The 13,573-nt window shown below is 35.9% G+C and overlaps 1 protein-coding gene across 2 annotated transcripts in view; it reads left to right on the forward strand.

The window, feature by feature from the left end:
* Positions 1–13,573, forward strand: part of UBE2K (ubiquitin conjugating enzyme E2 K) — a 56,096-nt gene that overhangs the window by 24,689 nt on the left and 17,834 nt on the right. The window contains exons 2-3 of one of the 2 annotated variants that reach the window (XM_080918698.1): positions 1,712–1,805; positions 7,987–8,045. The exons of the other annotated variant lie outside the window; for it this stretch is intronic. Coding sequence (XP_080774824.1) covers positions 1,712–1,805; positions 7,987–8,045 — 153 coding nt within the window. The remainder of the gene's footprint in view (positions 1–1,711; positions 1,806–7,986; positions 8,046–13,573) is intronic. 2 annotated transcript variants of the gene reach the window in all.

The raw sequence follows: 13,573 nt of genomic DNA on the forward strand, positions 1-13,573 counted from the left end.
ATATGGACAGATATAAGGACAAGTATAAAATTGGTAACTATTTACTTAGCATTTTATTAATCAGATAATTGAGGCAGTTGCAAGAAAGCAGTTTTCTATTTTATTATCTTTTCTTTCCCCTTCAGAACAACTCTAATTAGATCCTTCAGTGTCGAAGCATGTTAGTGTTACTTCATTTTAGAGAGAACATTGATTGTGGGATGCTGTGTAGTAATCTTTACAAGATGTTATTCTGCTTAGACATTTTAGTGGGAGAAATGAAGTATGAAGTTGATACTTGTGGCTGCTTAAATTGGTTGGTAGAACTCAGTTTTACCTCTAATTTTTGCTTCCAGTTTTCTTAACATTCACTCTTGTACACAGTGGACAAGATGTTTAACTTTTACTAAAATACACATTTCTTCCTCCACCACAAATACAAAACAGTGCTAATTTCCTAGGATATAGGAAGAAGCTTCCTTTGCATATTTATGACTAATAATCATCTTTTGAATGTTTTGAAAACAATGAGATGCTGCCATCTCAGATAGAGAAAAGGTTATTAAAGTACCAACTGGAATGCTTTTAGAATGTATAAAAGTCATGTCTTCTCATTGTGCTTTTATTGAAATATTATGAAAGATGAAAACTTAAACTTGGATTTTGAGTTACATACTGTTTCTATAGTAATAACATTTTACAAAGGTAAAACTGATTGGTTGTTTTTATTAGAGGTGAAAGGAAGACCTAAAGACTGTAAACAATAGTCACCATTGCAGTTCCGTCTATTCAGAAGGTGCTTCTGAAAGCCAACAATTTAAGTACTTGTGAACCGTTCTTTCATAAATATAGTCATGTTACTTACATAAAAATAAGGAATTCAAATAAAATTTGAATATTAGGGGTTTACTTTTAATTTGAGAAAACCTGCAAATTAGGAGTGTTCAGAGTGCTCAGTGTAGACCAGTAAGATAATAAGAAAGGCATAAGCTGTAAATGGAGAAAGCTTATTTGCAGGCAAGTAGATCAGTTAGAAAAGAATGCTAATGTGAACCACACTGGGTGGTTTTCTGAATTATTTAAGGTCACCATGACTCTTTGAGAATAGCCTTTCACAAGGTTATGATAAATGATTTGAGAAGCATTAAGGCAAAATAAGTAGATACAGATAAATCTAAATTAGGTTTGTTTTAGTCAGAAGGTAGTTGTCATTACCTTTCTGTAAATAAATCTGAAAAATAAATAGAAGGCACCAGAAGATTCTACTGTTTTAGTTTTACCATTGAAAGGAATACTATTTCTAGAGTGTTTATTATTGCAGTGACTGGTACAGTAAATCAATTAGTCAAATATCTGGAGTTATGATTAACTCATATTGCACCTTATGGCCTAAATGTCTTTTACTAACCATAAATTTTCTGGTGACTTGGCAGAGACAGTGTAGAGATAGCACCTTAGTGGTCAACAAGCATGCATGAATTGACCAACAGAAAATAATTTGTCTCTAATAAAATTGTGCTCTTGTTCAGATTGGTGCTATTTTATGATAAATATTGAAATTACAATTTGTTCATTTAAGACCTTTTTAGGCCTTAGAAAAAACAGACTTGTTTTCCTAAAGTAGATAATAAAACATGAAAAATGGGTTTTTAATTTTTTAATAGGTGACATTTTAAAATAGGCTTTTTTCTTGCTGGAATAACTAACATTTATTTTTCTGTTTATTTTTAAGACGAGCAAAAATCAAATTAAAGTAGATCTTGTAGATGAGAATTTTACAGAATTAAGAGGAGAAATAGCAGGACCTCCAGACACACCGTATGAAGGCAAGTATTTTTTTAATGTATAAAAGTATTGTGCTTATTAGAACTTGTCTGGGACACTTGAGTTAGAGTAATCCTTAGCATCTATCTATAACATTCATGGAAGGTAATTTTATTGGTGAAGGATGTGTTGCAGTTTTTTAAATGATAAATTTTGACATTTAACTGCACTGGTTTTTCTTAATTGCGTTTTAGCTGATTTTAAAATATTTTCTCAAATACATTTACCATAGCCAAGTTACAGGTTTTATAGGCTAGAATTTAACATTCCCTGTGTCTTATTCTACTATACTGTAAAGCTTCTTTATCTTGTTACCCATTCTGTTGTTTAAAATAACCACGTTTTATAGAGTAACAATTAAATATAGAATGTTAAGCCTTGAACGGAGATACACTCAGATACCCTTGATATGATTAATAACAAACCTTATCTTAGCATTTTGATTAATAAGATGTTGGTTTTGCTTTTAAAGCTCCCCCTCCCTATTTCATATTTCATTAATCACATATTTATATAGATTGTTCTGTATTTAAAACCATTTTGAGTGATTATTTTAAAACATACAAAAAAGGAAATAGCTTTGCTTATTTTCCATATTTATATGATTTTAGCTTTCCAGATTTTTACATGATTTTACTTTAGAACCTGGAATTAAGTATATGATTAAAGAGAAAAAACTGTAGTATTTGTATTTCTTAGAGAAATCTTCATTAAAGAATACTGGTTTAACAGGAAAAATATGACCATATGTAGTAGCACTTCCTTGTAAGAGCACTATGTGTATTTCTCATTCAGTTTTCACCTAATCTTACAAGGTAAGTATAATAATCCCTGTTTAATGGATACATTTGAACTTAGAGAATTTAAGTTATTTGTCTAAGGTCAAACATCTGAAGTTGAACAGCTGGGGTTTGGCCTACCTTTGACTTCAAAGCTTATACTCTTAATAACTTTCTGCTTTTGACTCAATTAGGTTTCATGAAGTGTTAGAAATGGTGCTTATAGCTACTTTAATTAGAGGGCTCTCTGATCTGTAGTGAAGTTGAGAAAACTCAGTATTTTGACAATTTTTATTTTTATTCCAAACCTTAAAAAAACCTAGAATATCATTATCATCAAAAATTTTTTTGTTTGTTTTTTGTTTTTTTTTTTTAAAAACATTGTTTTTCTTTGTAGCTTGAGCTGGCCTGAGACTCTCAGCAATCCCCCTGCTTCAACTTGCACTGTTGGGATTACAGGTGGAAGGCACTTTAACCTGGTTTTCATCACTATTTCCCTCTGTTCTCCTGAATTTTTGAGAAAGGCTCTGCTGAGGCCTACACTGTGGCCTGCGATGTTCTCTGACTGGCTGTTGAGGCTAAAGCTTGCTCTGAGCTCCTGCTCCTGCTTCCATTTTTATTTGGTGGGCTCACAGGCACAGCCCATATCTCCAGCGCACATCTTTATATTGCTAAATATTCCACACCTACTAGTATTTGTGACTTGTTGTACATGTTCCTATGTGATATTTTTTGTTTTGTCTTTTATAAATATTTTTTATATTTATTTTATTTATATGAGTACACATATTTTATTCATCAGACACACCAGAAGAGTTCACTGAATTGAGGGCATCAGATTCTATTACAGGTGGTTGTGAGCCACCATGTGGTTGCTGGGAATTGAACTCAGGACCTCTGGAAGAGCAGTCAGTGTTCTTAACCACTGAGCCATCTCTCCAGCCCATGGTTTTGCTTTTTTTTTTTAATAGGCAGAATCTTACTGTGTAGCCCTGGCTGGCCCAGAACTCACTAGGTAGACCAGGGTGTCCTTGAATTGAGACAGAGCTGACTGCCTGTTCAGGTGCTGGGGTTAAAGGCACACACCAGCACACCTGGCTCACGTAGTTCTTTTGATATCTCTCATTGGAGGCCTTCATTATCTTACAAAAATCACTGTGTTAGTAGCAAGTAGTGTTTTCATCTCCTAGTTTCTTTAATGGCAGGTTTTGTAATTATCTCTTTGTTTTTTTTCCCCCTTTTTTTGTGGTGCTGAGGATCAAATTCAAGATCTTGTGCATGTTTCCAAGCAGTTATAAACTCAGCTACACCCCAGTCCTGTCATCCTTCCTGAGTTTCTTTTTCAGATTGTTCAGACATTTTTAAAATGCAAGAAATAGAATTATTGCTCTAGAGCTTTTCCAACAAACTTAAAATACACAGGGATCCTCTTAAGCTCAGTGGCTACAATGTTTGTTACCTTTTTAGCAGTGTTTTACGAACTTCTAAACATTGGAAAATATTTTTTCTTGGAGTAATTAAGATAAAACATTTAATTTTTGCTAGGAACAAGTTACTTAAGTGCTTATTTATGCAACTTTTAATAAGACTTCATATTTTTCAAATGATTTGGGGCATGTACTTGAAGAGTATTTTAAAACCTGTTTTTAATCATAAAACTGTTAAAGCAATATTGAAGAAAAGTACTATTTATGTCATAAACTTGCTTATCCTTCCTAATACAAACACAGATGAAAGAAGGCTTGCTGGTTTTTGTTTCTTGCTGCCTATTTGGAGATGAGCTAGGCCGGTTGGATAGAGAACCCAGGGATGGAAGCTTGCTGGGCAAGCTCTGACACTGAGTAGCGTCTCTCTACCCTGCTTTTGGTTTGGTCTAAATTTAAAGCTAAAGAAAAAGTTTACCTGTAAAATATTCATCTATATTATCATTTAAAAGAAATTGTATGTATTATTAAAAATGACTAGATTTTCAAGGAGAATAAACATGGAAAAAGGGGGTTTATCCAACTTCCCTATTCTAAATAACCCAGTGGTAAAGAACTAATTTAGTTCTTTTTGACTAAAAGTTCTTTCAAATTTGTTAAATTCAGTTGGGCAGTATAGTAATTTTTGTCTACTTCCTTTATTCTCTTTGGAGGAAGTTAAAAAGTTCACAGTTGTTTCTCTGGACAAAATGGCTCTTGCTTATAACCCTAGCATTTGGGAAGCTGGGGACTGCTATGAATTCAGGGCCATCCTAGGATACATGAGTCTCAGATAAGTATATTTGAAATACCTTAGCACCCCACCAAGATAAGAGGAAAAAGTCAGTAAATGTTTGGTAATTGGAACTATTCCTAAAAGTTGTGTATGTGGGCACATCTGTAAGTTAGCTATTGAGGAGAATGAGATGGAAGGATTACATGCGTCTAATGGTTCAAGGCTAGCCTAGGGAACAGCAAGACCTCCTCTAAAACAAAGCAACAGAAGATACAAATAGAATAAAAAATATGTATTCTTGAAGAGGTAAATATTTTATATTGAAGGTTGTTGTGTATAATGCTTATAAAAGCCTCTTAGCTATTCATTAATGAGGACCACTTGTTTGTCTCACTGTGGGCCATTGAGATGACACTGCCCAGCGACAGCTACCTCATGTTCTGTTCTATTTGCAAGATGAGGTCATATCCATTGCCAAGACAGAAACTGTTATGTCGTGACTGATCCTACAGAGAGTTGACAAACCAGTGTGACAGGGAGTAGGAATCTGATTTTGAGGACTCTACAGTCTAACAGTGTTTAAATACCATCTTTGGACTTTCAGACTGCTCTTACAGTTTTTTTAAACATTTAAGAAGGAAAAGCTTTGTGACAGCTAATAAAGATGCCAGTCTAAAGATGGTCAGAAACATGAAAAGAATCTCAGAGGGAAGAAGGGCTTATATAGGCTACCCCATGCGTGTGCTGGAGAACAGACTGGTTTTACCCTCACTGTCAATAAATCTTTTTTACTCCTGAAAAACTGAAGTCCATAGTATTTAAACAAAATATCTGTATTTGGAGTTGTTATTTATAACTCTTAGTATAAATGGTCATCTCCATATTTACCGAATTCTCTTGAGCAATCTTCTCTTACCTGTCTTTCTTCTGTTTTAACTGCTGTTTTTATTTTGCATGTCAGTATTGCCATATGATTCAGACCTCTTGTTCAATTCACAATCATATGATAGTGGGGGCTTTACCAAAGAAGAAATGTGATCAGAAAGCTGTTGAAGGATGAGTATGATATTGCATTCCTGTAATCCCAGCACTTTGAAAGTTGAGGCAGGGGAGTTGCGATTTTAAGGTAACCCTGGACTAGATAGTGAGACTTTGGGGTGTGTAACGGAGGAGAGGTAGTTGTTGCTTAAAGAACCTAGGTGAGATGTTCTTTTATTTCTTTTGGAGATCCAGATGCATACCTTTATAATAGTGGGGTACGGTAAATTTAGAAGGACCCCTGATACACTGACAGTGGTTCACTACTTAATTTTTTTAGAGCTAAATGTTTGATGATAGTAATGTCATTTGCACATTTCTTACTATGTCTCTTTGCACATGCCTATGAAGGAATGAAACCTAAAGCTAGAATGAAACCTAAAGTAACTCATTCAATAATGTGACAGGTTTTTTTTTAAATCTTTTTTAAAAATTTTATTTATTCAATGTATGAGTGCTCTGCTGCATTTTTATATATATATATATATATATATATATATATATATATATATATATATATATATATATATATATATAACATATTCCTGCCTGAAGATGGCTGTGAGTCACCATGTGGTTGCTGGGAATTGAACTCATGACCTGGAAGAACAACCAGTGTGTTCTTAACTGCTGAGCCATCTCACCAGCCCCTAGTTTATTTTTTGATTAGTAGAAAAGGCCCTTGGTTTCATGTGTAAGTATTTTAGTAGCACAATTTTATTTCCTATCTCTTTGTAGTGAATATTTGATGTTAATGGGCCATGAAATCTAGAACTGGGCGGTTTGTTAGAGGTAGAGTTTGGAGATGGAAAGTAGAGAGATGTGTTTGAAGCTGGCTGGTCTTGACCCCTGTAGCTCAGCAGGGTTTTCAACCAGGGGATCTTCTAGCCTCCCACACCATGTATTAGTATTGTAGGAATGTCCTATTGCAAGACTTTCTCCTTTAGAGTTGGAACATGGAGTTATAGTTTACTTTGAATACTTCAGTTGTGAAACCCTAACAGCCTCCCTTCCTAAATGCCTATTTAACTTCTGGTTCTTTTATTATTTTCTGAGATTCAAATGCATACATTTAAAACAGTAAAGAAAGATAGATTTGAAAAGACCTCAAAACAGCGGAGAAAGGTAGATTTGAAAGGATACCAGGTGGTGCTTACAATATAATTTCAGAACCAAACAGAATATCACCTCTGTTTATACAAATTATTGCTAGTTAGTACTTTGTAAAGTCTTGGAAGAGGATAATATTGTGCCTTGCCATTTCTTATTTTGCTCTTTGACTTTATTTTGAAAAATTTTAAAAAAGATTTATTTATTTTTATTTATGTGAGTGCACGGTAGCTGTCTTTAGACACACACCAGGAGAGGGGCATCGGATCCCATTACAGATGGATGTGAGCCACCATGTGGTTGCTGGGAATTGAAGTCAGGACCTCTGGAAGAGCAGCCAGTGCTCTTATCCACTGAGCCATCTCTCCAGCCCTATTTTGAAATTTTAAATGAAGTATTGACATCTAATTTAGAAATACAAGTTGATTCTTTTCATTTGAAATAGTCTTATGTAGCCTAAGCCCATCTTGAACTTGGTATGAAGCCAATGTGGGCCTGGGGTTTCTGGTTCTCTCCTGTCTGTACTGTCCAAGTGTTGGTGTTATAGGTGTGTGACACAGTGCCTTGCTTAGGGGAGAAGTGGGAAGATGGAAACCTTGTTGGAGAGAACTGGCTAGGAGTTTTCCTTCTGTTACTGATGTATCTGTGTCTGGTGTCTCTGTGTGTCTCTGTTCTGTCTATCCTGTAATTCTTTGCCTTTTCTTCTTTTAACCCCGTTTTCTGTCAGCATCTCTTACCAGGTAACCTAGAGAACAAGGCGATTGAGCTTTATGCTACTAGTTAATAATGAAATATTTAACATTGAGTTGGCTGTAGAGTTAATGTACAGTAATTTGTCTGTCTTTAGCTCTGTTACTGTTAAATTATATACAATAGAGGTTTTGGTATGCTTTACATTTTCTTATAAAAAATCATGACTGATTATTTTGGGATTTCAATTTTCTCAGTACTCAATGCAAAATAATACATATTTTGAAAGTTTTCAGTGTATTTGATATTAGATACTTGAGTAGCATTCTTAAATTTGTTCCCCCCACCCCCTTTTTTTTTTTTTTAGGTGGAAGATATCAACTAGAGATAAAAATACCAGAAACATATCCATTTAATCCCCCTAAGGTATTGTAAACCTATTTTTGTACATGGAATTTTAAAATATTTTATATTTCTTAACACACTTAGTATTTGAATATAATATATGAATATTAATGTACTTTAGTACTTAACTAAAGTTACAACTTTCTGAGTTGTGTGAATACGTTTAATGGACAAAATTTCAGGCACTATTCAAAGATTTGCTTCTGAAGTTAGAGTGAAAAGCAAATTTACTAAAGGTAACCATTGATGGCTATATATTGGAATACAATTTGTATAATGGCCCAAATATTAGCTTCAGAAAATGCTTACAATCAGATTTAAAGAGAGACAGGATCTTACTTGCTTTAATAAATACTGTTTAAATAAATATATACTGACTTTATTTAGAAATTATTTGAGGGCCAGGATTTAGCTAGTTCAGTGGTAAAGCAATTTTCATGTGTATGCTAGCCCTCAGTTTTTATTTGTACTACCAAATGGGAAAGAATAAAAGAAAAGAAAATATGATAACAACAAATGAAAAAGAAATTAAGTACAGTATGCTGAGAAATAGTAAAACTTATACTCTTTTTTATATATAATTTTCTATTCATGCATGAGTACTCTGTCTTCATAAACAACAGAGGAGGGGTTTACATTCCAATTACTGATGTGTGAGGGCCGCCATAAGGATGAGCAGCCAGTGTTAACCACTAAGCCATGTCTCCAGCCTCTTTACATTTAACTTTTATGAAGCTCACATTGTAGAAGGGAAAAGCCACTATTTCAACTGTGATAAATATTGAGAAAGAATGATGTTATTCTAGGATTGTATGTAACAAGAAAACAGCCTAAACTTAATTTTTCACTGAATCAGTTTCTTTCTTTTTTCCTTTATTTTATTTATGTGAGTCCACTGTCGCTGTCTTCAGACACACCAGAAGAGGGTATCAGATCTCATTACGAATGGTTGTGAGCCATCATGTGGTTGCTGGGAATTGAACTCGGGACCTCTGAAGAGCAGTCAGTGCTCTAACCACTAAGCCGTCTCTCCAGCCCTGAATCAGTTTCTTTATACCTTTACATCTATAAGCATTTAGTCATTCAGTTTGATTACTTCCTTGCTTTGCCTGTCATGTGAGTAGCTGTCCATCTTTGTTACTCCTACTCATTAGTTGTGCTGATTTAACAATCTTTTAAGTGTTCAGATGTTGATCATCTTTCTTTGCTAATAGTGTCAAAAGTCCTTATCCAGGCACTCACACTTCTTTGAACTGGATGTCAGTTTTCTTGTCTGTCTTAGTCTGTTATCCTTTTCATCCATACACGAGTCTCATTTTCCAGCTGAGATCGTTTGCTCCTTGTAGATAGATGCCTACTCTTGTATACTTTCTGTTGTTTGTACATGAATCTTTATATTATTTGAAATTTCAATTTTCTTTTGAGCAGGTAAAGTAATATATCTTTTTAGACTGAACCCAACAAGTACACCTTTTCAGCTTTCATTTTAAAAAAATTAAGAGTTTTTTTTTAGTTCTTTTCTTCTGTCCGTCCATCCATCCATCCATCCATCCATCCATCCATCCAGGATCTTACTATATAGACCAAACTGGCCTGAAATTCACAAAGACCTGACTGCCTCTGCCTCCTGATTTTAAAGGCATCTGTCACTGTTGCAGGAATCTTGAACCCCAATAAGCCCATAGAAAAGACACACACACTTCATATATATTAATTATCAGCCATATGCCTAGATTGGGCAGATCTAGTTCTAACTGACTTGTTCCCAAGCAACAAGACCTTTCGCTACTTGTGGTTTTCTTCCTACTACAAGGTTCTGGTCCACTTCAGCTTCCCCCCTCCTCCCTCCACCTGCGCCCTCCTATCCCGCCCCCAATCCTTCAGGCCCACCTTTCCCTTGCAAGCCCTAGCCATTTATTGACCAGTTAAAATGGGGAGAAGGTTTACATGTCCTCACCTGAGTATGTGATGGTCTATTTGTTGGTGGCAACCCCTCGTGAGGAACCAGTGTTAGCATTAGAATACAAACAGCATCAGGCCAGCCCAATACATGTCACCATGTCCAGTCAAGAATTCAATCCATTTCTATTTAGTTAGTTATCTCTATCTCCATTATTAGTTGTCTATCACTGTGCATGTCTGAAGAGGACATGGGTTCCCTGGAGCTTGACTTCTAGGTGGTCATGAGCTGCCAGATGTGGATGCTGGCAACAAAGCATTGGTCCTTTACAAGAGCAGCAAGTGTTCTTTTTAAACATTTTGATATTTTAATTCTTTAAAAATGTGTGTTTTGCTTGCATATATGTCTGTGCACCATGTGCATGCAGTGCCCACAGAGTCAGAAGAGGACATCCCTTGAATTGGAGTTATAAGCTGCCATATGGTTACTCACAATTGAACCTGGGTTCATAGGAAGAACAGCCAGTGCTTTTAATCTCCAGATATCTTGGCCGTCCTCCATTAAACAGTTTTAACCTCTAAGCTGACTCTATTCTCCCCCCCCCCCCCCTTTGAGACAGGGTCTTAGCAGGTGTGACTTGCTTTTATATACATCAAGTGGCGTCAGAACCTAAAAGATCCATTGGTCCGTGCCTCCCAAGTGCTTGGATTAAAAGATATACCTTGCCTATATTTTTTGTTTTTAAAGGTTTGTGTGTGTTGTGCACATGTATGCATGTGCAGTGCCACATTTGTTCTATGCTAGGAATTGAGTGCAGGGCCCCCTGCATCCTATGCAAGTGCTCCAGAGCTATATCCCAGGCCCTTTATCCTTTTTAGTTATATTATTCAGTAGTATTTCATATATTGACATTTTGTGTAGCTATAACATCTACTCCAGAAATTTCCATCTTTTAAAATGAAATATATATTCATTAAAGAGAACTTCTGCAATTACTTTCAGCTTTTGAAAAATCACTGTTAGCTGGGCATGGTGGCACATATTTTTAACCTCACCCCAGGGGAGGCAGAGGCAGGTGACTCTTGAGTTCTAGGTCAACCTGGTCCAGGACAACTAGAATTACATTAATAGTGGAGATCCTGTCCAAATAAAATAATCCCTCACCCTACCCCTAAAAAAAGCAAATCGAAACTATTTCTATTTTTTCAGTGTCTATTAATTTGACTGTTCTGGGTGCCTTGTTTAAGGCAAATCACACACAGTATTTGCCTCTTGGTGTCTGCCTGTAGCATTTTCTTGCCTCTGTTCATCCATGTTATAATGTGTCAAATTTTGCTTTCTTTTCAATGTTTCACTCATTGTATGTACATACTTCAGCTTGCTTATCTATTCATGTGAGTGGACTTTTAATGCATTTTTTGCTTATTTACAGTGTATATAAAAACACTATGTAAATGTAAGTTGTCCAGGATACATACATTGATGTTTGTAAAATGACAAACTGTGAGAGTTGTTTCTATTTCTACTACTCAGGGTCCAGGCATCAAACTCAAGTTGCAGGACTTCGTTTGGTATTAAGTTTGGTTTATCTTCTGACCATGTGGTCAGTCCATGAGTGTTGCATTATATTTGATCTCACTGTGAACCCGGAGATTTCGGGGTTTGCTTTGTAGTGGCAGTGTGGCTCAGCCTTAGCACACACCTTTAATTCCTCTGTCTGTAATACCCATATGCCCTTAGTTCACACCTTTATTCCCAAACAATGAAGATAAAGTTAGTTTGTTGAAGGAAACAGTCATGTTTGAAAGTGATGTCTAGTTGAGTGGCCGAAAAAGTGAAAAATCAGAAAGATTTGATGGAATAGAATATGCCCAACTCTCTCAAAGAGAGGAACAGTAAGAGAGCAGTGCAGAAGAAGAAAAGGAGAGGAGGCAGTTTTTCTGGGAGAGATTTGCAGAGACAGGATTAAGAGAATAAGTTTTACACAGGTAAAGACAGAACGAGCCAGAAGATCAGAACAAATGGCCAGTTATAGTTTGATGCTAAGTAGAGCAGAAAGTCAGGCTGAGAGAGAAGCCAGATTGAATCAATCAGCTTGGAGAAGAGTTTGAGCCAGAATAGCTGAATTGAATCAATCAGCCAGAGATCAGAAAGCACAAGAAATGGGGAGCTTATTCAGCAGTAAGTCTCACGGTCTAGAAACATTCTAGGTCTCAGTAAGATTGTAGGGAAACTAGAAGTTTCTAGGACTACATTAGACAGAGGCAGTAAACATAGGAGAAGACAATTACTTCAGGAGAATAAAAGTTACTTGTGAGTTTCTTGTTTGTCTACAGAAAGACTTGACTGACCTGGAAAACAGTCTGCCTGCTTCTGTCTCCTGAATGCTTGGAATAAAGGTGTGAGCCAGATCACCGCGCCCCATGGGTTTTGGGGAAGGCCTTCCCTATGTTACCTGTTGTGATTTTTGAAATCCTAGCCTTAAATAATTTGCCTCCATATTAGTTCATAACTATTTTTTTACCAAACAGAAAAGAAATGAGCTTTATAGATACTGTATTTTCAGTACTAATATTATGATAATCATAACTGATATTAGTTTGTGCTAAGAATTTTCTCCCCATTTTCTATAACAACTCTTAGCTCTAATAGGTAAGACAAAAGAGGTTGACTAGTATCCAGATTCTAAGGATTTGGTAGTCTGTTAGGTTATTCTATGATCTTCTTGGTGCAGAAGGAATAAAAATGAAGTATCACCACCCCCACCTGTGTCTGTGAGTGTGAATGAGAGAGAGAGAGAGAGAGAGAGAGAGAGAGAGAGAGAGAGAGAGAGAGAGAGAGAGAGAGAGAGAGTGTTTCATGCACACATTGTTCAGACTTTGGTCTTAATGCTTTTACAGCAGTTGCTTTTTAACTACTGGCCCATGTCCTCAGCCCTTTGCGCTCGCTTGCTCTCTCTCTCTCTCTCTCTCTCTCTCTCTCTCTCTCTCTCTCTCTCTCTCTCTCTCTCTAGTTATGTTCAGGCTGAACAGGGAGCCTTGTTCCCCAGGATTTTTTTCTTGATATCGAAAAATAATTTAGGATTCAGATGCTGGTTGGCTGGGGATATAGCTATTTGAATCTCCAGTTAATATGAGCACCTCAGTACAGGACTAGCCAATATAGCTGTTTGAGCACTTGCCAAGCATGTATAAGGTTCTGTGTTTGACAACTAACGCTGCTACCAAACAAGAATGTGGCATATCTATACCACGCATTTGAAAGCTTGCCCCACCCCCACTTTTGGGTAGTCTTTGACAGTAACTTGGGTCTTACAAATGGCAAGCAAGGTATCATTTAATCTAGTTGTACACATTAATACTATGACTTATACTAAGATGTTTTGCCTGTATAGTCAGTGAATGTTACAAAGGAATTGAATGGCCGTGCCTTTTTAATCACAGAAGAGCACTTCTGTCTATAATTTATCCTGTGGCCAATCACAAATTACAAATGTGAAATGGAAATTTGGGTATTAAATACCAATACTAATCTTTAATGAGTGGGCCTGCTTGTTTTAATTAATAGAATATTGTCTTTTGTATGAATGAAGTATTTTCCATTAAGTAATATTACTTAAGGTTTTTCATTAAACTTGGAATTGTGAACT

The sequence above is a fragment of the Micromys minutus genome (assembly GCF_963924665.1).
Source record: "Micromys minutus genome assembly, chromosome: 1".
NCBI classification, from domain to species: Eukaryota; Metazoa; Chordata; class Mammalia; order Rodentia; family Muridae; genus Micromys; species Micromys minutus.